Source organism: Heliconius melpomene, chromosome 19 (genome assembly GCF_056956725.1).
Source record: "Heliconius melpomene rosina isolate 202511_hmr_F chromosome 19, ASM5695672v1, whole genome shotgun sequence".
Classification (NCBI taxonomy): domain Eukaryota; kingdom Metazoa; phylum Arthropoda; class Insecta; order Lepidoptera; family Nymphalidae; genus Heliconius; species Heliconius melpomene.
The window spans coordinates 7149146-7175947 of NC_140407.1; the positions used below are offsets into that span (position 1 = coordinate 7149146).

At 32.7% G+C, this 26802-nt stretch overlaps 4 protein-coding genes across 4 annotated transcripts; 2 read left to right on the top strand and 2 right to left on the bottom strand.

Moving 5' to 3' along the window:
• Nucleotides 1–274: 274 nt before the first annotated feature.
• Pgm2a (phosphoglucomutase 2) lies at nt 275–10128 on the top strand. The gene is made up of 12 exons (XM_085202956.1): nt 275–676; nt 1853–2020; nt 2364–2455; nt 3852–4097; nt 4573–4795; nt 5494–5678; nt 5829–6031; nt 7619–7740; nt 8024–8200; nt 8473–8569; nt 8757–8919; nt 9329–10128. Exons 1-12 carry the CDS (start codon nt 608–610, stop codon nt 9420–9422), a joined length of 1839 nt encoding a protein of 612 aa, XP_085059082.1. The 5' UTR covers nt 275–607; the 3' UTR covers nt 9423–10128.
• Nucleotides 9565–19354, bottom strand: LOC146528562 (cGMP-dependent 3',5'-cyclic phosphodiesterase-like). The gene is made up of 16 exons (XM_085202955.1): nt 19226–19354; nt 19032–19148; nt 18822–18917; nt 18185–18318; nt 17712–17817; nt 17312–17455; nt 16388–16539; nt 15533–15758; nt 14721–14875; nt 14045–14203; nt 13624–13712; nt 13329–13518; nt 12841–12982; nt 12130–12275; nt 10744–10840; nt 9565–10303 (listed from the first exon to the last, which is right to left on the bottom strand). Exons 1-16 carry the CDS (start codon nt 19352–19354, stop codon nt 10184–10186), a joined length of 2202 nt encoding a protein of 733 aa, XP_085059081.1. The 3' UTR covers nt 9565–10183.
• Nucleotides 19355–19663: 309 nt separating this feature from the next.
• LOC146528563 (UBX domain-containing protein 1) lies at nt 19664–23426 on the top strand. The gene is made up of 6 exons (XM_085202960.1): nt 19664–19868; nt 19941–20358; nt 20710–20894; nt 21106–21285; nt 21555–21673; nt 22457–23426. The coding sequence occupies exons 1-6, from the start codon at nt 19819–19821 to the stop codon at nt 22522–22524; spliced, it is 1020 nt and encodes a 339-aa protein (XP_085059086.1). The 5' UTR covers nt 19664–19818; the 3' UTR covers nt 22525–23426.
• Nucleotides 23427–24176: 750 nt separating this feature from the next.
• On the bottom strand, nt 24177–26441 carry RNaseX25 (Ribonuclease X25). Its single transcript, XM_085202961.1, has 3 exons — nt 26261–26441; nt 25900–26186; nt 24177–25438 (listed from the first exon to the last, which is right to left on the bottom strand). Exons 1-3 carry the CDS (start codon nt 26302–26304, stop codon nt 24966–24968), a joined length of 804 nt encoding a protein of 267 aa, XP_085059087.1. The 5' UTR covers nt 26305–26441; the 3' UTR covers nt 24177–24965.
• Nucleotides 26442–26802: the final 361 nt, after the last annotated feature.

A 26802-nucleotide genomic window follows, 5' to 3' on the forward strand; every position in this document is an offset into this window, starting at 1 on the left:
ATAAAGAGATTATATAAGGGTTCCCTTTTTTCTTTAAAAGGTACAGAACCGTCACAACTACAATATCGCACGACATTTTAATTTAAACAAAAATCTAAAAGTTATTTAAAATAGAAAAAATACGCGAGTAAATAGATGTTACGATGTTTTATTTAATGCAACGTCGGTGTTAAAACATCGATATTTTAACTGCTAACATTGATGTAAGTCGAAAAGCGATGATCATCGGGCATCCCTACTGCCGACTGTGAACTGTCATCACAGTCGGCAGTACAATTTTCTTGTAAAAACTCATGGTATTTTAAAACTTATTTTAATAAAAATAAAGCTCAAGATTCTTTAAAACTTCAAATGTTTTGTATATAGAAACGAAATTCGCCAAGCTTCCGATATATTCGTATTTCATCGACTTTAAAAATCAAGTAGGAACAAGTTAAAGCGGTTCATTTTATTTCAAGTGACGATTAGACATTTAATATTTAACACTAGACCAAAAGATAACTATACTTTTTATTATTTATATCTCGTTTTTATTATTTATATCAAGTTTTAGTTCAAAATTATTTTTAAATTTATCACACAACATTTAAAGTTAAAGTTTAGAAAAATGCTAGTGTGTGATAGCGGTGATTCTAAATTAGATACGGCTGTTAATGGATGGCTCAAACATGATAAGGCGAGTAATATGCATAAATTTTAAAAGTACCTATGTGCTATGTAAATAATTAAATATATTAGCACCTCTATGCTACGGATAATATAATATCTATGTTACAAGAACAACAGAATATCAGGTAACCAATTAGTAAAATTGAATTTTATAAAAGTTAAATATTGAACAACTAACCAACTTTTATGAATAAAATAAAAATAATAAATCATTCCTAATTAAATATATTGATATATATGAATATTTGAATAATAGACCTCACTTTTAATTTAGAAAGCCTTTAAATTTATATTTTTCATTAAAGACTTTATTAATACCAATGATTTAAAATTATTACTTTTTACTATCCTTACCTATATGAACAATTGTGATAAATCTAGTAAACTTTTAAAGAAACAAGTACCAAGGTTGTTCTACAGAGAGCATGAAGGTCGTACCAATGTAGTTGATTGATTTATAAATGAATGCTCATTATTCTCACTGTAACTCAAATTATATTGTCATGAAAATATTTATCGGCCATAATAATGACATCATTGTGTTACATATATTGTATTATCATCTAGGTAGTGGGTTCAATTCACACAAGAAGGTAACTTATTTTCTTTTCCCTGCTTTGGTAGGGTGAGGCACAGTTTGAATTTCCCCCAATCAACAATGGGCGGAAAATCTTAATATTAGTTTTTGCTCTGTCTATTCTGTATATATTTTAAATATAATATAGTTATTATAGTTTAAGCGATGTGAATAACATTCTACTTTAAAATGTATTAAGTTAATTATGATTTTATGTTTTTATTTTTTTTTGTAATTAATATTCTTTTATTATATTGTATAAATTTGTTTGTTGAGAGACTGTCCTATAAATTATTTACATACTTGTTCACATTTTATAGGTAAGCACTCAAGGTGTAAATATAATGAAGAACTTTTGAGGACATGTAGAAATATTGTCTGAATCCTATAGGCCTAGGTTCTTAGAAGATGCTGCTACCCATTTCCTTTTATCTATGTTCCCTTATGACACCCACGGAATAAGATGTGCGTGCGCACGGGGCGATCGTAATTTCGTTAATTTTTCTTTATTTTAAATGGTTTTTGTTTAAGTTTTCACATACAGGTATAGCTATTAAGTCTATTATTGGTATTTTTTTAATTAAGTTTATTACAAATATCTTGCAGAATCGAGAAACGCGCCAAGAAGTACTGGACGACATAAAACAATCAAAATGGGAAAAATTGAAAAAGACAATGTTACATCGTCAGAAATTCGGCACAGCGGGTCTGCGCGGTCGTATGGGCGCCGGATATATGTGCATGAATGACGTGGTTGTATTGCAAACCGCTCAAGTTAGTGTTTTTTGTAGTTCAAACGAATATAAGAAGATAGAAAGAATTTAGTGTTAGGACACTGCGTTTAAAAATTATGAATACTACGCCGCGCAGTGCAGAACGTGGAGATGAAAATACTTGTAATATAATAATTGTTACGAGTCTAGAACGAACTTGTACCCTTCTGTACTCTTCTGTAGGTACCTACAGGTTTTGTTCCACTGCGTAAAAGGCAGAAGGCAGGCTAGAATTTATATGTCAAAAAATGTTGTTATGTCCGACTAATTTATATAGTAGGTATGCTTATAATTCGTTATGCTTATAATTCGCAATGTTTAGAAGGTTTTTTTACATATTTCAGGGCTTGTGTTCCTATGTAAAAAAAGTATGCAATCAGAAGCAACTTCAAAATGGTGTCGTTGTGGGCTTTGACGGACGATACAATAGTAAACGGTACGTTTTTCATTTTATTTAGATTTTATTTTTATCTCTATTAATCAATAGTTTCCGTAAAAATAATATTTTATTTTTTTGCCATATACATTGACGTTTACGTGTTTGAACTTGTGACCCTTGCTTGTGATAATTTTAAACAATACTAAATATAACTTAAAACTAAATAAATTTATTGGATAAGATTTCAATTCGAGGCTTTAATTTTGAAATATCTGAAAATAATTTCATCCATATTATAATACAATTATTCTGTGTGTATATTGGTCACCGTATTACTCCTATCTAAGCGGACCAATTTGAGTCAAACTTTATATAGACACAAAATTACATCTATTCATTGTGACAGTTTTAACGACTGTGCAAAATTGATGTACCTTTAAAGCGCATTACATTTTTTCTTTATGTTGTAATAATAAAATGATATTATAATAACTTTGCTTAGCTATAACATAATATCTAAGTAGTGCCTTAGCAAAAGTTGCTGAGCTTGATGTTAGCCATATTTTGATCACATATTATAAAAATCCTAAGAAATCGGCTAAACCAGAAAAAACTAAAATACAATTTTAAAAATAATTACTTAACCTTAATATAGTTACTTTAATACTAAAACTATATAGTCAAAGCTCTAGTTTAGGCATAGTCTTTGATAACAATACATTTTAAATACTTATTATCTTAATCTTTTATGCTAAATATTTGCTTGGTTGATTTATATTAATAATGATAAGAATTTCTTATCAACTTAACGTAAGTTGTATAACCGTTGCCAAGATGATATCACCACAGGGGTCAATTATATATTGATTAGAATGTTTTATTATACTTGATATCATAGTGTAGCAGTGGATAGCGTCTGATTGTAAACTTAATTGTTGGGAGTTCGATTTCCATTTGGCGGAAAGATATATTTCAATTACTTTTATTTCACATAAACGCTACCAGAGTGAGAAAATAAAAGTAATAACATGTATAGCCCGACAAGAAGTTTATGAATGCTTTAAAGACAGACGAGTGACTGACTTGCGTCCGATTTATCTTTCGACTGTAAACGCTATAATTGTGGGTTGGATCCCTTCGAAGAAATGCAGAATGCAGAGTTTGCGTATAGAGTGGCGGAACTCGACCCTGGGCTTATGCCTTGGTACCAGAGCGAAGATATCAGCCCACATATCTTTTTGGTATTGTTATATTACAGCCAAAATGTTACGAAATCTTTACCTAAATTGTAGCCTACGTGTTATTCTGGTGCATAATTTATATTACTATTCAGTTTCATCTAAACCCGTTTAGTACTTTATGTGTGAAAGTGGAATAAACATCCAAAAAATTCGATCCAATTGAATTGGATTCCAATCATCCAAAAAAATTACAGTCGATTTTTAATTTCCAGGTTTGCAGAACTGACAACAAAAGTATTCATATCATCGTCCATTCCTGTCCATCTGTTTGCTACAGTTTGTCCGACCCCTTTAGTGTCCTTCGCTACCATTTTATATGGGGCGGCCGCGGGTGTCATGGTCACAGCCTCCCATAACCCGAAAGAAGATAATGGGTACAAAGTGTACTGGGGAAATGGGTCCCAGGTTATAACGCCCCATGATGATAACATATTGGACGAAGTTTGGAGTTGTTTACAGTAAGTAATAAAGTTCTTATGTTATGTAATTATTAGAGATGTTAAGAATATAGTATTTTGGATCTGGATATGGATATGTGAAGAACGCTGTCTGTTTCGGTTACGGTTACTGATTTAAAATTATCTCAGATTATTCTGTACTTTTGGATAATTTTACTTATTACAAAAAAATAACCATATTATATATTTTTTGTATAATTTTCAGCCGTCGCTTCATGTTTGACGTCGTCGTGTCTTAGTGATCGTGGTGGTTTAGACTTCGATTCCAACTCAGGTCAATGAATAATATTTTCATTTCCTCACTCTGGTTACAATAGAGCGGTGTTGTGTTCCGCCTCTTAAAACTCAATGTTTCGAAGTGTCCTAACACTGGCTTCCTTTTATCTACCCTGGTTTGCACGGAAAAAGCGTGACACCGCCTTTTTGCTTCTATTTTATATACCTAAGTATATAAATACAAAACTTCATATTCCAGTATACCAGACGAGCATTGGAACATACAAGCGATTCGAACACACGATCTAGTGAAAGACTGCACTGAAGAAGTCACCACTAAGTATATGGAGTACATAAAGTCATTATTACACGAGGAAATATTGGAAAATAATAGAAAAGCTCAAATAAATATGGTTTATAGTGCAATGCACGGTGTTGGTTACGAATGTATTGTAAATGCCTTCCAAGCTGCTAATTTAAAGGTAATTATATTATATTTAAGAGCAAGCGTTTAACTGTATAAGACAAACTGTGGGTTCGATTCGCAGTCGAGGAAATGAAATATTTTCATTTTCGTTTTGCATTATTAACGAGGCAGAGCGTGGCGTTAAGTTTCGTCATTCAACACCCATGGCCTTTAGAGTTCCGTGGAAAGTGGCCAACAGAAGTGTCTTAACTCTACCTTGAAGCTTCTCTCTGCCTGCCCTACAATCTGCGGGATAAAAAAAATACATATTTAAAATCAATAAAATATTTGTTTTAATAGTAAATAATTATTGTTAATAGTAATATTATTGAGTATTAACTTATTAATTATTATGCAATATTATTGTAATGAACTTTAGTTTATCAGATATTAATACAAGACGCGTCTAAGTATACACTTAGAGCGTCTCTCAAAAAATATATTTTCACCAGAGGGAAAAATGAAAATAATGGTTCAAATTTTCAAAACCACATTTATTTATGCTTTCGAGCTGAACGTAATGATAGCGCGATTCAGTTTCAATCAGCGCCATCTATTTTTCATTTAGGTAAATTTTATGAAGAAATAAACGAATTGAAAATTATCTATTACAGCTATATTACTAATAATAAAATGTGAAATATTACATCATTCAATATAATATAAATATACTAACTTTATATTTTTTTAATAAAACAAAAAACTTCATTTTAGCCACCAATAAGCGTGAAAGAACAACAAGACCCAAATCCCGATTTCCCAACAGTGAAGTTTCCGAATCCCGAAGAAAAACAATGTTTGGATCTCAGTAAACGATTGGCGGAACAAAATGGCGTCAAATTAGTTCTGGTCAACGATCCTGATGCAGATAGATTGGCTGTGGCTGAATATGATGATGAGTAAGACATGTTTTGTATTTTTTTTCTTAGCTTCACGCTGTATCCCGCATAATTATAGCAGGGCAGGTAGAGGGTTAATACACTGATCAACACGTACCACTCTTAATACGTAGTACTACTCTTAATAATACTATTTTTTATTATTCAAAGCTCGAAATCATGGAAAGTATTCACGGGCAACGAAATGGGTTCTCTTCTCGGATGGTGGATATTAAATCAGTACTATTCCCACAATGAGGCTAACGAAGAAGATGTATATGTATTATGTAGTTTCGTCAGCTCCAAGATGCTTCAAGCCATTGCGAAAGACAAGGCGCAGTTTGTGGAAACACTTACTGGATTTAAGTGGATGGGTAAATATATTTTGTTTCACGCTGTATGACGTAATCTTATTAATATAAATAAATCAGCTTCACTCTGTATCCCGCACACAAAGCAGGCTCCGTACACAGCAGGGTAGGCAAAGGGAACCTAATGAGAGTGTGTGTTAAGACACTTCGTTCCTTACTTTCCGCCGAATTCTGGAGGCATAGCGTGTTGAGTGGCGGAACTCATCGCCGCGCTTTGCCTCGACGCCAGAGCGGACAAAATGGAAATATAAATTTAAAAATTCATTTTTTCGAGTGGGCATCGAACCCACAACCTTTTACAGTCAAACTTTGTGCCCCTGATGCTGCCGCCACCTCCCCTTATTAATATACTAGCGGACGCGCGCAGCTTCGCTTGCGTATTTTGGGGGTGAATTTTAAAAAATCATAAAACATGTGTTCAATGAAATGTTTTAAGTCTAAATTTCTAATTTTATAATAATCCAGATTAGATCCAGTTTGTATAGAGAAAAGATTTTTCCATACAAACTTTCAACCCCTTATTTGCACCCTTAGGGGGTGAATTCTAGAAAACCATGAAACATGTGTTTAATTATATACGTTTAAGAGTCTGAATTTCAAATTTTATAAAAATTGGTGACGATTTAAAAAAAACCTATACAAACTTTCAACCCCTTATTTGCACCCTTCTGGGGAAAATCCTGGAAAACGATGAAACACGTGTTCAATTAAATACTTTTAAAAATCTAAATTTCAAAGTTTATAAAAATCGGTGCCGATTTAATTTTTTTTCCATACAAACTTTGAACCCCTATTTCACCCCCTTAGGGTTAAAATTTTTCAAAATCCCTTCTTAGTGGATGTCCAGATTACGATAGTAAACTTTTGTCCAAATTTAACGTTTCTACCTTCAGCGGTTACGGCTGTGCGTGCGTCTTACCTCAGTCAGTGAGGACAAGTCCTTTTATATATATAGATTAACATAACTGCCCCCTTTATAATATAATAACTGTGAAAGTTTATGAGAATAGACGTTTGTTTCACTTTCACGCAAAAACTACTGAATGGATTTGGATGAAACTTGAAAGTAAAAAAAATTTTTCAGAATATCACAAAGAGTATGTAATCTATACTAATATAATAAAGCGGAAGGGTTTGTTTGTTTGTTTGTTTGAACGCTAAGATCTCTGGATCTACTGGATCGATTTACTTTGTTTTTGTTTTGTATGAAAGCTGCATTCTTCAGAAGTGCTATAGGCTATATAATATTACATTACACATATATACTAATAAATTAAAATACTTTCTAATTTGACATGCAATTTATTCTGCCATGTTAATAACAACCGTCGTCGCTACGCGACCGCGTTCGTTACCGCGTCATTTTGATTTTCATCCTTATGAAAATAAATATAATAGTATATTTCTATAGAAATTATATTCTTATATTTCAAGCAGGCGTAGCCGCGTCCGGGTCCGCTAGTTTAGCTATAATATAATAACAAGAAGAAGCCGGGTGTGTGTCTCGCATATTGCAGAGTAGAGAGAGGAACCTATTTACTAATTTATTAACGTTTTTTGATTTTATATTTTCTTTTTTACTTGTTACAGGTAACACAACACTTTTATTATTACAACAAGGTAAAATACCTTTATTTGCGTACGAAGAAGCTATAGGTTATATGTGTCATCATAGAGTACCCGACAAAGACGGAGTTTCAGCGGCCGTACAGGTAAGTCTCAATTTTAAAGAAAAACAAAAAAGAACAAAAAAAAACGGTCACGGTGTTGAACTGTAAGCGCGACGGTTGTGGGTTCGATTCCCAGTCGGTCTCGCTCTGTTAAACAAGTCAAAAAGTGGCGTTAAGTTCCGCCACCCAACGAGGAATATCTCGGAAAATAGCTAAAAAACATATTTTATATAGATATCATTTTAATGTCTTATTTTACATTGTATAAAACTTTAAAAGTAAATATATACAGTTTCCTTTTTAAATATAATCTGTTCATTTCCAGGTCGCATCACTAGCATCAAATTTATATGCGAAGGGCTCATCCCTATTAAAACACTTACATAATCTGTACAAAGAATATGGCTATCATGTTTCATATAATTCATATTTCACTTTCGACGACCCCTCTGTTATATCTAGGATCTTTAGTAGAATTAGAAATTACGGTGAACCTAATACGGTAAGTATTTTGATTTTTTTTTATTTTAAGGTATTTTTTAATGTGAAGTTATATTGAGGCGGTGTTAAGTTTCGCCATTCAACAATACCTTCCGAATTCGGCGGTGCGTGGGGAAAATCTTAAAATTATATCGTTGTTAAAAATTTAGAAATTTTCTTATTAAAGAAATTCCTACCAAAATACCGCCAACCAAAATAAGTTACCAATTTTTTACAAACAATTATTTATATTATACATAGCCTTAAACTTTTTTATTTTCAATTTTTCCATAGTATCCAAAGGTAGTGGGTTCATCTAAAGTGACATTCATAAATGACTTCACCGCCGGTGTAAGAGTACCAGAAGAGTCTACTAAAAGTGCGCATTTGAGTAAGTTTTTTGCACATTTTTCCTCTAGATGTATTTTATTTACGAGCACGGACTTCATGAACGAGGAGATCGTGTATTTAACCTCCGCGAGCCATCTTTTTTTACGAAAATGAACTCTATAACCGTTCTTAACCCACTTTTCCCCCTTTTTCATCAATATTTAATAATAATCTCTATTTTCCCCTAGATGTGATAGGCACGGGCCTAGACACGGACTACACTAGCGGGGAGATGGTGTCCTTCACCTGCACTAGTCCAGCGGGCGTCGTCCGCATCATAGTACGCACGAGCGGGACCGAGCCCAAAATCAAATACTACACCGAGCTGGTGACAGACGCCGATACGACTACGTAAGTATTATTTAACTCTTTTCTTTCAGCTTAACGCTGTATCCCGCATCTAGCAGGCAACAGGGTAGGCAGAGGAAACCTCGTGTGAGGATACTCTTTTTGTGGGGAATGAACTTTTTTAGCGACATTGCGTGTTGAGTGGTGACTCAATGCTGCGCTTTGTCTTGATACCAGAGTGAGGAAAATTAAAATAATTCATCCTCCTGAGTGGGAATCGAAGCAAGCGTCGCCTTTATAGTCAGACCCTATGCCGCTGCGCCATGAAAGCCACATATAACATTAAAAAAATTGGTGATAATCAAACTTATCTTAAAATCTTTTGGTAATCGTTAATGTCTATTAATTTAAACATATGTTTTTAAAAATGGAAAAATTAAATAAAAATATATATTTTTATTTTCTTTTCCAGGAAACAAGAAGCAAAAAAAGCGGAATTGGAAAAAGTTGTCAAAGAGTTCATCGAGGAACTGCTTCAACCGAAACAAAATGGACTTATTGGTTAAGTCTAACTTAATAAGGTTATTTAGCTTTTATTGTATGAAAATTTCTGCTATTAGTAAGTAAAAACGAAGAGCGGCTGTTAATTTTAGCGAAAGTCGTGGCTAATCCAAAAAGAGATTTTTTTTTTGTATTTTCTTCTCATAATTATAATTTACACATAATTACTTAATTAGATACGACTTCTCTGCATTTGCAATATTTTGTAATGTAGGTAAGACGATTCTTAATAACCAGTTTGTAAAAACACTAGTTCCGCTTGGACTACACTATTATAATATACATGCACAGTAACCACCGGCCACAAGTGGCCACCGATTTTTATAAAATTTGAAACTAAGACTCTTAAAAATGGTTTATTAGAATTCACCCCTAGGCGTGCAAATACACAGGCAGACAGGCATACAAACTCCTAACACAACACCCCTCTATTTACATCGGGTGTTCAAAACTCTTCAAACATTCCCATTTATTACATAATTAATTAACTATATAGTTACCATTTATTTTTTTATTTATATATAAATATAATAATCGAGTGCTATAAACATAGTGCCAAAGGATTTATTTCTGTGATAGATAATAATGGTTCTTTATATTTCTTTAAAATTAAAAAGGGTCTTATTTAAAACGCAATTGTAACATTATTTAAATGTAGCAGAGGGGCGTTAATCTATATTTAAAAATAATAAAATTATAATTAATGACAAATTAATATTTTATTTCAAAACCTTTAAGTATAAGTATAAAAATAATAAAAAATAAATTATTGTTCATTTTCTTCAGTTTCTTCCAATTTTTGTTTTTCTCGTTCCTTTATATTTTGTTCGATCAAATTGTCTAGTTCGGGACTTAGCAAGACAGAAAGTCCAGCTGCTATGGGTACCTATAAAATATTTTTTTTTAGTTTCACGCTGTATCCCGCATATAGCACGACAGGCAGGGAAAACATTATTAATCAGAATCAAACCCATAACGGTCGCGCTTACAGTTTGTTATTGTTCCACTGCACCATGATGGCCTCAAACATTATATTAGTTATTTAAATAATAACAATATAATAATAATAAAAAGTTATGATCACCACTTTATATTTACATTATGATCACTCAAAAAGTATAATCACTTTATTATTTATGAACCGAGCGTAATAAAACAAGAGACTGAGAATAGCGTGCACAAATGTGCAGAGAAAAATAAAAATAAAATGTTTTGTTAATCCATTTTTCTTATTTGATAATAATTGTCTCCAATAATAGTTTTATTTCACATATCAGGGCTGCTCTTACTTATATCTAGTAATATACATAGTATGTATATGATTACCTCAGAGAATATCGGTTTCGCAGCATCCCACTTGTACATGTGATTTTCAAGTATCTTGAGACACGGCCGAGCTTTTGGTATAATTCTTGATATTATACTAAAGTAAATTTTTCAATAAGACAGGATTTATTATTATTGCAGAGGCCGTTACGGCCCAGTGGCTTTCGTGCGCCTTTAAATGGTTGTGAGTTTGATTCCCACTCAGAGGATTGAAATGTTTAATAATTTCATTTCCTCACTCACATTTGGCGGAAAATGGAGAACAGGGAGTCTTAATATTAGCTTTCTAGTTTCCCTTTGCCTACCAATGAATATCCAAAAAAAAACATATATGCCATTGTTGTCAAGTATCAGATTATACACATGATGGTGAAAGGCTCGGCTATACGAGGTGTGTTCAAAAAGTAAGGTGACTTTTCAAATTTGGCGGGCAACGTACTTTCGATTATCGATTTTTTTATTTTGTTATGTTGGTACACTCTTCCCGAACATCTGTACCAAGTTTCAAGTGTATAGCATTTTTTGTTTGGTTGGGAGAGGCGTAAAGGTTATAAGTGTTTTGCGTGCTCGGCGATTTCTTGCTATCGAAAAATATGGATCTAAGGATTTGGCATCAAATTTTGTGTAAAAAATAAAATAAAGTGAGAAGTTGCTGAGGATGTTGGTATATCGCTTGGCTCGTGCCATGAAATTTTTTCTAACGTTTTGGGCATGAGACGTATGTCAGCGAAGTTTGTTCCGAAATTGCTAAATTTTGACCAAAAGAACCGTCGCATGAGCATCGCTCAAGAACTGTTGAATGACGTCAACGACGACCCAGATTTACTCAAAAGGGTCATAACTGGTGACGAATCATGGGTATATGGTTATGATATCGAAACCTATGAAAGGACGGAGATTTGCAACGATTGAAGAGATAAAGACTGCATCGCTGGAAGAGCTCAAGGCTATACCGAAAAGTGCTTATGAGAAGTGCTTTGACGATTGGAAAAACCGTTGGCATAAGTGTTTTGTATCTGAGGGGGATTACTTTGAAGGGGACAACATAAATATTGATAAATAAATAAATATTTTTTCTTAAAAATACAAAGTCACCTTACTTTTTGAACACACCTCGTATGGAGATAAACAAAGACAAAGCGTGGCGTTGAGTTCCGCCACTCAGCATTTACTGCGTACTCTATAGACGGAAAGTGGATAACGAAGGGTAACCCAAACACAAGGCTCTGCAATAGATTGACATTCCCCACATTCATGTCACAATGAATACATCGAGAATGGGTTAAAATATCATTTAGGAGTGATACACATTATAACTCTATATAAATTTACCTCACACATATCAGCATATATAAAAAATATATATATTTATCTTTTACAACTAACTCAAAAAGCGGCAAACATATAGTATTCAGGAATTGTATCTGCAAGTCAGGTATGAAACACTTCTCGCGGTCCATTATGGTGACGGGGAGATCACCTCGAGACTTCTCCATCTCGCCTTGCTGGAAAAATTCCGTAAGCACCGCCGACTGTATAGAATTTATGTATTTTTTAGCATTACAAAGAGATTTATGTATTTTTGGCGTTTCGAGCGTGCCAGTTGAGCACAATTCATTTCGATAATGTCACGTTGTATGGAAAACACACGAAGGAAATTAACCGGTAATAAAAAAGATAAATATACACAATTATAGAATACATGTAAAAAAAAGAGATCATTACAAAGAGAATCCGGGACATACTGTTACGAAAATCCGTCCCCCCTTAAGACACTTCCGTTCCCTACTTTTCGCCCAATTTTGTAGTCATTGCTTGTTAAGTGATAGAACTCAACGCCGCGCTTTGCCTCGTTACCAGAGCGAAAAAATGTAAAATTAAAAAATCAAATTATTTTTTATAATTTGTACTCCTTCCTCCTCCTATTTCTTAACTTACCTATTATTTATCGTTCCTATTATAGGGAGAACATCCATGAGGTGCAACGATGGTGTGAAATATTAACATAATTCGACGTAAGTATTTCTTCGTTCATATATTTAAATATCAATTTTAAAAAATATTTTTTTAATAAAGAACAAAAGAAAGAACACTTACTGCGGTTTTCTTGACACTGCCCCAGTCTTTCAACTGATCGCTGAGGTCCGCCGCGTTCATCATTAGACACTGGAGGGCGTTCGTGTGTATACGATTGCCTTTTTGGTAATCGTATGATATCGCTTTATATTCGTTTAAATTTCTGTTATTGTTATTGTTTATTAATTATAATATATTTATATAGTAATTGTAAGAATAATTTTATAAAGATTTTATTTGATAGAAGCATTTTTGTGGGTTCGATTTCAGGGGGGTCAATTATTATATTAAAAACAGTTTCATAGTTTCCCTTCGTTGTTCTGTTAAAACAACAAGGTGCAGCCATGGGCGTAGGAAGACGGGGGACCGCGCGGGCCGTGCCCACTCCATAATAGTATGGTGCCCAACCCAGAAATTTGGCCCGAATAAATAATAAAAAAAGACAACATTTACCCGAATATATGTGTCGAAAGCTAAAGTCCAGAACAAAACACAGTAGCAAAACTAACTTAAAATAATTGGCCAGATCTGTCGCCAGTATGTAGTCACGCAGCAATATGATTGCTCTATCATAGTCTCTCCTCGGTAAGGACTCCAATATGTCACAGCCTTCAGTGTTCAAGACGCACATGGCTTGTGCCAGATGGTGGCGCTCCATTACACTACCCTCGCTTGAATATAACGCGGCAAGGGTCGTTTCTATTTGAAATTCATATATAAAATAATAACAACGTGTGCTTACTTACTTATGTTGCATATTTTGACTTTGACTTTATAAAGCTAAATATATAATGGAGAACTTACGTCCCTGAATCTGAAAACTGTTAGTAGTTCCACGGTGGTCCATATCGTGAACTAAACCAGCTATTATATACATAAGAGCTTGTAAATCGCTGAAATGTAGAAAAAGGAAATAAAAAGTTATCAAATAAAATAATATTTAATATTTGGGTGTTTTTTATGATTTTTTTATATAAATATCTACATTTAAAAAGCTTGAATATATCTCAGTACCAGACCAGTCGTAGAAGCCATTCACATTTTGCTCAATACAATATATTTTTTAAAATATTTTTTTAGCATTATTATATGAAGGCTGAGTTTATAAAAGCATAAATCTTACACTACTAATTACTTAAGTATATGTAAACGAACGGAATAATAAAAACTCTACTTATAAAAAATATTATTAATAATGATAAAATAACCAATCAAATATTCATACGTGTAATATCCTTTCGCAACTAATTTATAACTGTTCATAGCTGCGTAGGCCCACTGCGCCACACTGAACGCGTGCAACCAGCTGTGGTACGGCACGTCACGGTAGCCCTTCTTCACATGTAGGATAAACCTAACTAACTTTTTTTGCTTTATGTTAAACCTATAGAGAATAATGATAAATAAATTGAACGAATTTTTCACGCTGTATCCCGCATACAGCAGGTTAGACAAAGGGAACCTAGTGTTAAGACACTCCGTTCGCTACTTTCAGCTGAATTTTCTAAGCATTGCATGTTGAGTGGCGGAACTCGACGCTGCGGTTTTTGCCTTGGTTGGTACCAGAGCGAAGAAATGAAAAATATATTAATAAATATAGTAATAATTAATTCAGGCGAGTGGAAATCGAACCCACATCCGTCGCGTTACAGTTACACGCTTTTGCCCTGCGCCACAACGGCCTCAGAACGATAATATTACGATATAATTATTGATTTTTTTTTCCTTCACGCAGTATCCCACACATAGCAGGGTAGGCAGGGGGAACCCAGTGTTGAGAGTTAAAACACTTTGTCCCCTACCTTCCACCCATTTTTGACTCATTGAGTAGAGCAAGCGGAGGAAGCCGTACTTAGAACACTAGTTGAGTATAATAAAGAATGTAAAAAAATTATATTAACTTTTTATCAAATTCCAAATCCTTGAACATTTTGTACACATAGCAAGGTAACTCTCTTAGAGGCAAAGCTCGCAAATTAAAATGTAGACTACCGATATGTGGATGATTGTGAAATCCAGTACAATCAATAACACGAAATACCTCTTGGTCTGCAACCTTGGCAAAAAAATTATAATAAAAAAAATTACACTCAAGAAAACATTAGCGCAAGTGGGAACCCAACAAGTCGTAGGGCAGGAGCACAATTGTCGCTCTGGTGACGAGCGGAGTGTCTTAATACTAGGCTCACGTTGCCTAACCTGCTGCGTGTAAAACAGAGTCAAGCTGGGAACCCCACCAGAAGTCAAACGCACAGCGCCACCTTACCACAATGGCATCAAAAAATGTTAATTCATATTTCCAGTTATTGGAATTTAACCCACGACCAACGAAGGTAGTGAGTTTTTCTTTGTCAATAACTCACGCAGACAAAGACAAAGCGACTGATCATCTGACACATCGATCGTTCTTTGTTTTTGGGGTAGAAGTTCTCAATCAATGGCAGCTCATGTGTTAATGCGTTCCTAGTATATTTTTGTAGGTACACGACGGAGTGTGTGATGCAGATCTCCTCACCCTGAGCGTGTACTGTACATGAGGGCCATTTTAGCATAATTTTATATACTTCCCATTGCTTTTTGGATATTTGGATAAAAATAAAAAAATCCTTAAAATGAGCCCAAGACCATTTCTATAGGAATATCAGTCCTATAATCAATTGTGTCTGCTAAAATATTAAGCTTTTTTTTTTTAATTTACTATATGGTAAATAACCTTCATATGGTACATAACCAGCTCATTAGCTAACGCGTTCCTAATATGAGCCTCCTGTATCTTCTGGTACACGACGGAGTGCGTGATGCAGACGCCACAGTATATGCTGAACGCGAGGGCCATTTCCTCGTCCATCAGATCGAAGTATGGATCACCAATTTTATTTATCAACTGACCTACACCTATTATGCCAGTTTGTTCGCGTATTGGGAAAAAAAGGATTGATCTAGAAGTTTATTTTAGAAAATGTTATATTACTATTTAGACTAGCATAATTTAAATTGAGTTTGAATTCTACTACCCAATATTTTTTGTCGAATGTTAGAGTGGAGAATGGAGTGTCATGGCATTAGTTTCTTTTTGCATACTTAGTTTGATATATGCATAAAATCGCAAAATATGTTGAAAAAATAAGCATTGTAATTTCGCCCATGCAAGAAGATTCCGAAATTTCACGAATTTTCTAATGTTATTTTAGATATACAGAAACCAGCTGGCGTAAGACTTAAGATACATAATTCTATACCATCAGCCTATTTTAGGGATATTAAGTAACACCACGTTATGTCCAACCAGACCGTAACAAAGGAATATATTTTAATTTTGTAATTAAGGCATCCTTTCGAGTAAATTTCTTTGAATAGGGATCGAATCTATCACCAATTCATATAGGTACAATCAGATACTGTCAAATTCATCATCACCAAGATTATGTGGCCAACTTTTAGTGTAATTCAATTACTCCTTAATAAATGATAAAAAAATCAAAGGAAAACACTGAAATAGGCAATCAAATATACCTACCATAAATTATGTTAAACTGTAAATACTTTAATTGAAATAAAAAATACAAACTTGCAATTCAGTCCAGGCAAACAATCAACATTAGTATCGTAAGCTGGATGCATCCTAGCATCTTTACAATTAATAAGTGTCCCAGTTTTAATAACTTGTCCTGTTATACCAATGTTCATTTGAAACCTACGCTCTATAACTTCTGTATCGCCCTTAAAAGAAACACACATATTAGATAATGTCGTTTCTTAACCAAGTATATATAAAACCGCCATACCGGGTACCAGTATCCTACCGGGTAGGTACCTATTGTCAACACAGTTTGATCTCCACTTTCTCCAAATTCAGTGATGCACATTCTTAACAGAGCAAGAAAGCTAAAACATTTTTTTTTATATTTAATTATATTCTAGAGTGTATATCCCCGTTATATTTTGTCATCTATATATATAAAATCGAAAGGTCACTCACTCATCACGAAATCTCAGAAACTACATGTGCTAGGAATCTGAAATTTTGCATAGGAGTTACTTATAGGACGTAGGTGCTCGCTAAGACGGGAATTTGCAATATTCCACTTCTAAGGGGTTGTTTTTGGGGTTAAAAGTTTGTATGAAAATTCGTTACTACAAATGCTACGAGTCTCAAATTGTGCATAGATGTCACTAGGACGTAGTCATGGAGACAGAAATTAATAATAATGTAGTTCACGCCGGCGAAGCCGCGGGCGGGCCGCTAGTATAGCATATAGTCAGTTATGTATAACGTCCCACAATGGCTGGTAAACGTTTATTTTTTAAATGTTTTTCATTTAAATTATACATTTGAATGGTCGGCGTTGAACGGCGTTGAACTCCACCACTTAACATGCAATATCTCGACAATTGAGTGGAAGGTGAGGAACGGAGTCTCCAAACATTAGGTTCTCTTTAAGTAACATTCTATGCGGGAAAAGGGATGAAACTGATAGAAAAAATGACTTACCCCATCTTGTGTGTTAGAAGGGCGTATTCTCTCAACTAACTCCATACGATCAACATCAATTAAGAGTACAGAACAATGATCAGCTTTGGTCAATTGCTTTGCTTGCTCCATTGCTATTTGTAGCAAAGTGTCTAGTGACGCCACCTAAATATTAAAATTGTTAAAATGCTAGTTTTTTATATTAAAAAAGTTGGGACGTGTACTGTGGGTTCGACTGCAGCGTGAGAAAAGTTAATTTCATTTTAGTTTTATTTTTTAGTATAGATGGTTCAGATTCAGGAACAACACGCAATGCCTCTAGAATTCGGCAAGTACCTATTGGGGAACGGAGCGAGAAGCTAAAAAAATATTTTTTATTATAATGCGTGCAGAAAATCTTAGAGAAGTAACAAAATTTTACTTGTGTAAACAGTCTTCTAGCAACTCGAAGAAGTTGTTGACATTTTTGTTTCAAAGTACATTCGTATTCTAACGCGATAGTCTTGTGTAGAACGGGCCAGCAAAATCTATAGAAATAGAAATAGATTATATTTTTAAGATGAAAGTTTGTATTTTTATCTGTTACTATTTAAGCTCGAAACTGCTGAAAAGATTTTATATTGTTGTATAATTTGACGTTAATATAAGAAAATAAAATTTGCTTCTTCAAATATCGTCAAAGTGCCGGCTGCTATATGCTATAGATGCGTGAAACCAAAAATTAAATATATTATATGATATACATTGACGTTGTTGACTTTCGTTATAACATAAAAAAACATTGGTATTTCTCTGGTCTTAAGGTCAGGAAATTTAAGATTTTTTTTTTTATTATAAAAAAAATCCTAATAAAAACTATCACTAAAAGCTTCTATTAAATAATAAAATACACACAAAAAGCATTCATGAGTGAGTAAAGCAACATCTTCTTCTAGAACTTTCGGCGCAACCACACAAACAAGTATGCTGAAAGGTTTATCTAATAATGGATACATTACAATACGCTTCTTTGCTTCTTTCGTAAGAAACTGAAAAAAAAAAGTTCATTTTTGTGGTAAAAATATATATTTATTTTATTTTATAATTATTATACCTACCTCGATTTTTTGTATGTTAATTATTATTATTATATTATTAAGCTAAAGACACTTCCTTTCCGTTGAAGTCTTGGCGCAGTGGCACAAGCGAACGACTGTAAATGCAACAAGTTGTGGGTTCGATTCCCACTCGAGGAAATGGACGCTATAGTAACGAGACAAAAGCTCCGCCACTCAATATGTAATGCTTCCAGAATTCGACGGAAAATAGTTGTCTTACTGGAAACGGAACGTTTTGACACTTGGTTCCTTCTACACTACACAGCTATGAGCGGGATATACAGTGAAAAAAAAATTAAAGAATTTATTTGTTTGAACGTGCTCAACTCAAGTAGGTACTACCTACTGGATCGAATTGAATAGTTCGAATAAGGTCGAATAACACTGGTCCATTTATCATCGAAACTAATTTAATGACATATAAAAATACTTACAGGTGAAACGATATTTTGAAAATCAGTATGAAAATTTGATAGCAGCTCAGTTTGTTCCATATTGGATTTTAGAGTATCCACTAATTTTTGAGTCATCTGAAAAATATTATTTTATTTTAAAATAAAAACAACAAATAAAAATTAAAAGGGAGTAATATACAAAAGTTTTTCTACGTATAAATATATTCTAAATAAGGACATGTAGCTTACAAATATCTTATGTTTTCGCTTTAAAGGGATCGAACCTATTACTTCTATAGAAGCTTCAGAGCCTAGACCATGTACTATAACTAAAAATATTGTTTCTGCATCGCACTCTTCCTGCAACTAAAAAAGTAAACAGTAATTATTTATAAATTTTCAGCTTTCATTATTTATAAATTGATTTAGTTTTATATGCTTACATATACGTTAATTTTTACTTGCAAAAGAGCAGACGTCTCGTCGTCCAGATTCATGACTAAATCAAGAATTTTACCTGGATCGCTGTTTTGAATGCCTTTTCTTTTGTGAATTTTTTTATGCGAAGCCATAATAAATAAATATTTTATTTACTATAGCTCATCACACAGAAATGACTTTTAGTATTAGTACTATTAATAATGACAATCTGTATTAGTTTTATTATATTGCTGGTATTAGTACTGGTCATTTATTTTTTTATGAAATATGAGAAAAATATTTTAGAACACTATCATTGTTTGATTTTACATCTAAATACGAATTTAAGAATAAAATAAACTTATAGCAGTAACAATTTTTACTAACTTAATATTGTAATGTTATTATAAATCTATCTATACCGTTTATCTTGTTATGTGGCTACATATATTATCTGAACATTTATAATCTGTCAATATTATTATCTATAATCTATGTTTAAAAAAAACCGTAAGTAAAAATTACAAAATATATCTCGATTTGTCGAATGACAAGTAATGAATAACATTTTCCATAATTATTTAATAAATATTGTGTCTAGATAAACAATTGCATAATGGCGGAAATACAAACATTGATCGAAATGGGGTTTCCAAAGGAGAGGGCGTACGTATTTATTTATTATATTATAGCCTAACTTCAATAGATAGGTTATTAATGTTGTAATCAATGTTTTAGTGAGAAAGCGTTAGCAGTGACAAATTATAAGGGTGTTGAGCCGGCTATGGAATGGCTGCTTGCTCATGCAGATGAACCTGATCTTAGTCAAGGATATACTATAGCCGGTAACTCGAGTACTGCTCCTGAGCCCGCCACGGCTGAGCCCGTCACAGCTGAGCCCGTAGCCGCTGAACCGGCAGCTTCCTCTAGCGCGAGTAGTGAACAAGAAGCAAAGTCATTTAAGTGCGATGAATGCAACAAATTGCTTAAAAATCAAGATGAAATGGAGTTTCATGCGGCAAAAACAAATCATAGCAGTTTCTCTGAGTCGACAGAGGAAAAGAAACCCTTGACGGAGGAAGAAAAGAAAGCTCAGCTAGCTTTGTTAGAGGAGAGGATGAAAGAGAAACGAAAAGAGCGTGAGGATAGAGAAAAGGTTATATTTTTGAATGTTTAATCTGTGCTTTATATTGTATTCTTTTCATTTTAAAAATATAGTATCATGGTGAGGGTAGTTTTAAATACCTATTTGTAGGTAGAGGATGTGAAGTTCAATAGTTTTCTTCCAAAATTCAAATCAGTTATGACAACATACATTTTTAACAGTGATACATTGCATGTTGAGTGATAAAACTCAACACTTCATTTCTAGGAAAACATTGAAATAATCATTCCCTCAAGTAGGAAACACTTAACAACAGCCTCAACAAATTCTATCATAATTTGAAAATCAGAGCATAATTCTTTTGAATTAACTTATTACATATCTAATAATGGTAATTTACAGGCTGAAGCTTTAGAAAGGGAAAGGCTTCGCATCAAATCAGGTAAAGATTTGCAAGAAGCAAGACAAAAGATGCAAGAGCAAGAAATGCAAAAACTAGTGGAACAGAGACGTCGTGAGAAATTAGAGGACCAGAGAGCGAGGGAGAGGGTTCGCGCCCAAATTGAAGCTGACAAACAAGCAAGAAAGTAAGTATATGCTGTAGCAGGGTAGGCAGAGGAGACCTAGTGTTAAAACACTGTTATCCACTGTCTGTGGAAATTTTATACATAGTAGTGAGTTTAGTTTTCAAGCTGTAAATATTATTCTAAAAAGTAATAATGCTAGAAGAACACAAAATTAATTCAGATTATGAAATAAATGATCTACTATAATATCAATTTATATATAAACATACAGATTAGCAGCATCTGGCCAAGCTCCTGCCCCACCAGCTCCGGCACCAGCCCCAATACCTGCGCCTATCACAAGTTTGCCATCGACAAAGACATATGAACAAACACGTATACAAATAAGACTGCCGGACGGACAGACACTCTGTCATACGTTTGGTGCTAAAGAACAGTTGGCAGTTGTCAGGTGAGTTCTATGTGTATTTCAGTTTATTTTTAGTAAATATTAACCAGAATTAAAATAGGCAATGGCCTTAATTGGAAATTATGGAAACTCATGTGAAGTATTGTTAGTGAGTGATATATATCACTTATTGCAATTAGATAGAATCTTTTTCCGCATATTTTAGAAACATATAGACAATATGTGTTTTTATTTTCTTGTTTCCACAAATTATATGGTTATCATTTGCTTCTGATTTCTAACAATATAATATTTATCATATATTTTTTTAGGTTATATGTACAAATGAATACAGCAGAATATGCCAAGAATCAAAACTTCAAATTGTTAACAACATTCCCTAAGAAGATATTCACAGCGGATGAATATGAAATGTCCTTAGAAAGTCTAGGTAAAGCATATTATTTATAGTTTTAGGAAAAAAAGAATGAAATAAGTGAATAAAGGATTATTTTTAAAAATTAAACAAACTTCAAATGCGTGGATAATGGTAGAAAGTAGTTTTTGAGATATGGGTATAATGTTAAAAACTACTTAATGAAACTTCAATATACATACTTCCTTAAGGCCAGTCGTGGCGCAGGGGTCCAAGCGTGCGACTGTAAATGTGATAGGTTTTGGGTTCGCTTCCCATTCGAGGAAATGAAATATCTCTTATTTTCATTTGCTCTGGTAAAGAGTGAAATGCCGAGTGGCGAGTCGAATGTCGCCTTGAGTTTCGCCACTCAATCCGCCTTGCCTCCGGGATTCGGCGGAAAGTGGGCAGCGGAAGTGTCTTCATGGAAATTGAGTGTCTTACCACGAGGATACAGTGTGAAGTTAAAACAAAAAAAGAAGAATATAGTTCATATAATTAGACAATTTTTATGCGAGAATGATATGCAAACATACATAAGACTTATGAAACTTAGTGTACATGCTTAGAGCCAATATCACATACATAGAAGTCAAACTGGGAATCACCTTTTAATTTTAAAAAATATGTATATATGTAGTATTATTCATCTGTTTTAAAACCGTTCATCCTTTTTATGTGTAAAAGAATGAACGCTACACGCTTTTTCACGCATAGAAAGGTAGGCACCATAACCCAGGCACTGCCATTTCTAAATATTATACTTTCCTTATGGTTTGAATATCATTTTAAAAATTTATATAATATTTTTCATTACAGGTCTGGTCCCATCGGCAGTTGTTATTGTATCAAAAGGAGCTCTGTACACACAAAATCAGTTACTTTAAATATTTAACAATTAAATTTAAGTAATAAGTTACAAACTATTGATTTTTAAGTTACTTTCCTTGGGGTTATTATATAGATAAAAGGTTCAATCGGGAATTGAACCTGTGACTCTTGACTTAAAAGTAAAACATCTAGAATATTCTATATATTGTTTTTTAAAAATTGTCATTTAAAACAATTTATTGAGATAATATTATATTTCCACTGAGTGATGGTTGTGGGTTGTTTTTTTGTGAAATATTTGTATTTCATTTGGAATGTATTTCATAGTAGTTACAGACGCTGCTCTTATTAGATGGAGTTAGTAGGTTCATTACAAACATATAGAAAATATCAGAAGCTATAAAAGAGGTTGTTGTGGCACAGTGTGGGACTATAAACGCGACGATTGTGTGTTCGATCTCCACTCGGGAATGTATAGTAGTCGCGAAGGACGAAACGCGGGGTTGACTTCCGCCATTCAATATGCAATGTTTGGAAAATTCGACAGAGTATCTTGACATTATGTTCCCAGTTTACCTCGCTATAAGGAAAAAAAGGGTTGCTGTTTTTATAAATATAAATGTCACTCGAAACGGCTTAATTCGAGCACTGGACTAAAAATGTATTATCGTGTTAATTCGTGTTTTAATTTACTACATTAATCTGAAAAAAAAATCGTACAGATTTGTACCCACGAGTATCGCACTATTAAAAACACTTTACTTTATCTATTTCTACTTAAATAAAAACTACACATTTTAGTAATATTACATACTTTGCCTTTCTGAAATAAAATTGCTTTTTTTTATTTTGTATGTCATAAAAAGGGAAGCCAAGTGTTGTATTATGTATATGTACTTTGTGTATAATTTAAAAATGAAGTGGTATTCAGTTTAATGAAAATAAATTATTAAACACATGTTAAGGGTTTTTTTTTCATTTTATCTGTATTTTTTTTCTGATAAAAGTAATAGATTTCCTATTTATTTTCGGGCACAATAAAGAAATTTATTGAGGATGTATTAAAACTTATAATCTTTTTTTACATTTAAAAACCATGCCCAGTTAAAAATACATAAAATATTTTTTTTGCAATAAAAATATAAATACATATGTTTTTCATAATATCAATAAAATATTACGTATATAAAAAGTAGATTTTCAAAGTTTTCAATATAAAACATTATGAAGCCTCTATTACGTTCACTAAAATATATTTAATATGTACATATGTGCTAAATTTGTAAAAAAAAAAAATTATATAAACCCACGTTAAGTTGGCAACAAACAGTAAGGATATTGTATAATTCAATAACTTAATTATTAAGTAAAAAAATATACAAAAATGTTTTTTGCATCTTTCATTAATAATTTTTAAAAATTATAACAAAAAATAAAAAAATAAAATGTTTTCACAATTTTTATTGTGGGTAAGTGACGTTTATAAAGAGTTATAAAAATTTACCCTGTATATACCAACTATAGTTTTAAGTATCTAGGCAAAACACAGTTAAAAATATAAAAATAACAGGCTATGAAAAATCTTATTGTCTTTTTGATATAAATTATTTTGATTACTGCAAATAAATTTATTACAATAATATTCACATTATTATGTATAGGAGAATATAAGTTTGATATAAAAAGAAAATTAAACCACTCTAAAATAATATTAAAAATACTGGCTATTTAATATTAAAGTACATACTTTTAATTGTTATTTTATATCCATTGTTTAAAAACATGCTTATCCAGAGAGCCTTGTCCAGCTTAAAATTAAAACAAGACTCCACTGCTACTTGAAGACAAAAGACAGTCAGACTATCATGATAAATTGGTTGTTGTTGGCAAAGTAGACAGTAGACCTGACAGGCTAGTTGCCTTGACGCGGTGATGTCGTCAAACAAATTACAGAACTAATATTCTTTAAAAAACAAAAAATTAAAGCCATAAATTTGATGTAATAAAAAAATTTGAATGTAGCAGAAATCGATTTCGCGCCGCAGCCATACATACACATACAAGCTTTCTGACCCTCTAAGCGATATACTCGTATCAAAATGCGTCGAAATTCTTATATGCTTTTTACTTTAATTTATTTTCAATTCAGTAATTTATATTAGATATCCACTATGTTTCAATTTTTACCCAAATATATTACTTTTCTCTTGATGTAGAATAACACTAAAAATGTTACAAAGTTTATACAATACAATAAGACTAGACTACCAAAGCCTAAGATAAGTCTGAAGACATAATTGCATGGAAGCAGCTTGTCAACCATACAGCAAACAAGTTTCTTTTTTTTAAGAAAATATTATTTTTATTACTTATCAGCTAAAAAATACATATATTGTATAATAATAATTTTAATCATAATTTCCCATAAAGTTTAAATAAAATATGTAATAAAAATTTTTGAAATTTCATAATTATTTTAATTAAAAATAAAGTCAATTTATAAAGTGAACCATTGTAACCATGATACTAATTTATACAATTGCACATACATACTATTCACTTTATAATGTGGATAAACAATGTTTTTGGACGATTTACAGTTAGTCAAAATGGAGCTTTCCCCAAAAGTTTGTCTAGCACCGATACCATCACAATTAGTTAGTTCCAAATCTTTTGTGAAACATATTCTTATTTCTGATATATTATTTTCGCCATCTTCTTTCCTACATTCAATGGCCGGATTAACACCAAGCTCGGTTTTTATTGCATCATTTATATCAGTTATGGAGTATTGGATATCATTTGAAGGTATTATGTTTCTAGATTTAAGTATATTAAGCATAGAGTACTGTTTCAACCAGTTGATACCCATTGAGAAATAATTAAATTCAGAATTGAATTGCTTGAGTTGAGCAGCACATGTACCATGTTTCGACCATTCGTGTGACCATAACTGATAAATTGGTGTTCCTGAAATATTATTATATTTATAAATATATATTTTTTGGGCAACTAGAATAACTGACACTAGAATCAACATACATTATTCTACTGTTTGGGAACAAATTTTAAGATATATAGGGGCACAGCTCAATGCCCAGGCTTAGAGAGCAGTACAAAAATTAAATGTAATAATTCCCCCAAACGGGATTTCAATCTAAAACCATTTCCTTTGCAGTCTGGCCCTGTCCCACACCATAAGTACCAAATATATCTATGATTAATACTGTATTACATTACAAATATAAGAATAAAGCAGGTAGGCAGAGAGAACCTATTATTAAAAAGTGATTTTCCAGATCAATAAAATTAAGGAAATAAATTCACCAACCTGCTGTGGATTGAATCCACAACTGTTACATACAAACTGAGGTACTGGCCAACTGTGTCACAATAAAAAATTAAAAGATTTCACATAAGCTCTTTCTTACCTCCAAATATATTGGCCCATACTTGTGACAATTGATTTTCAATTGGCCTAATTTTCTCTGGGTCAAACATCCAGGTTCTATTACAGAAGAAAGGCCCCATCGTGCCTAGTTTCGTTGGCCAAATGCCGTGTATTGTCCAACTATCCACCGTTGTTGGCATTGAGCATTTGTGAGAGGGGTCTTTCTTTTTCCATTCTTTACAAGCCGTTGCAGGCCATTCTTGTGTAAACACTAGTAAATCAAATTCGTTCTTTGACTTTTCTTGCGTAGCATTTGCATAATGAGAACTGAAATAAGGATAATATTGTTGTTTGTTGTAATTCATTTATGTCAGCGTAACAAATTAATAATGATAACTTACCATGATATCACAAAAATAATTCCAAAAAAATATACATTCCACATTGTTAACTCATGAAAATTTCTCTATAAGCAAAATTAATGTAATTGTTATTGTATTTGTAAAGTATTAGCGTTTTAAAAAATATGTTTTAAATGATGGTAAACTAATAATTTAGTAATTGGAGAAAATACTTGTAATTTACTGACAACTGACGTTGTGGTTTTGACTTTATGTATGCCTATGAAATTGACGTAAATGATTTATAGCGTAATAAAAGAGACAAAGACTATAAATCATACGGCCATTAAAATTTTAAAATAAAAAATAAAATAAAATTAAATAAATTTTCAAATGAAAAATAATTCAAATAATTTATTTTATGGTTTATTTTACTTGTGTCGTTTTCCGAAGTCGTGCTTTCTTGCAAAGTAAGACAAGAGGTGAGTTGGACCTGGATATCCTTCACGAAGGCATGAGATAAAAAGTAAACACATCAAAAAAAGGTTATTTTATAGGTCACGATTGGTGAAGCTTAATATAGTTTATTAAGTAAAAAAATA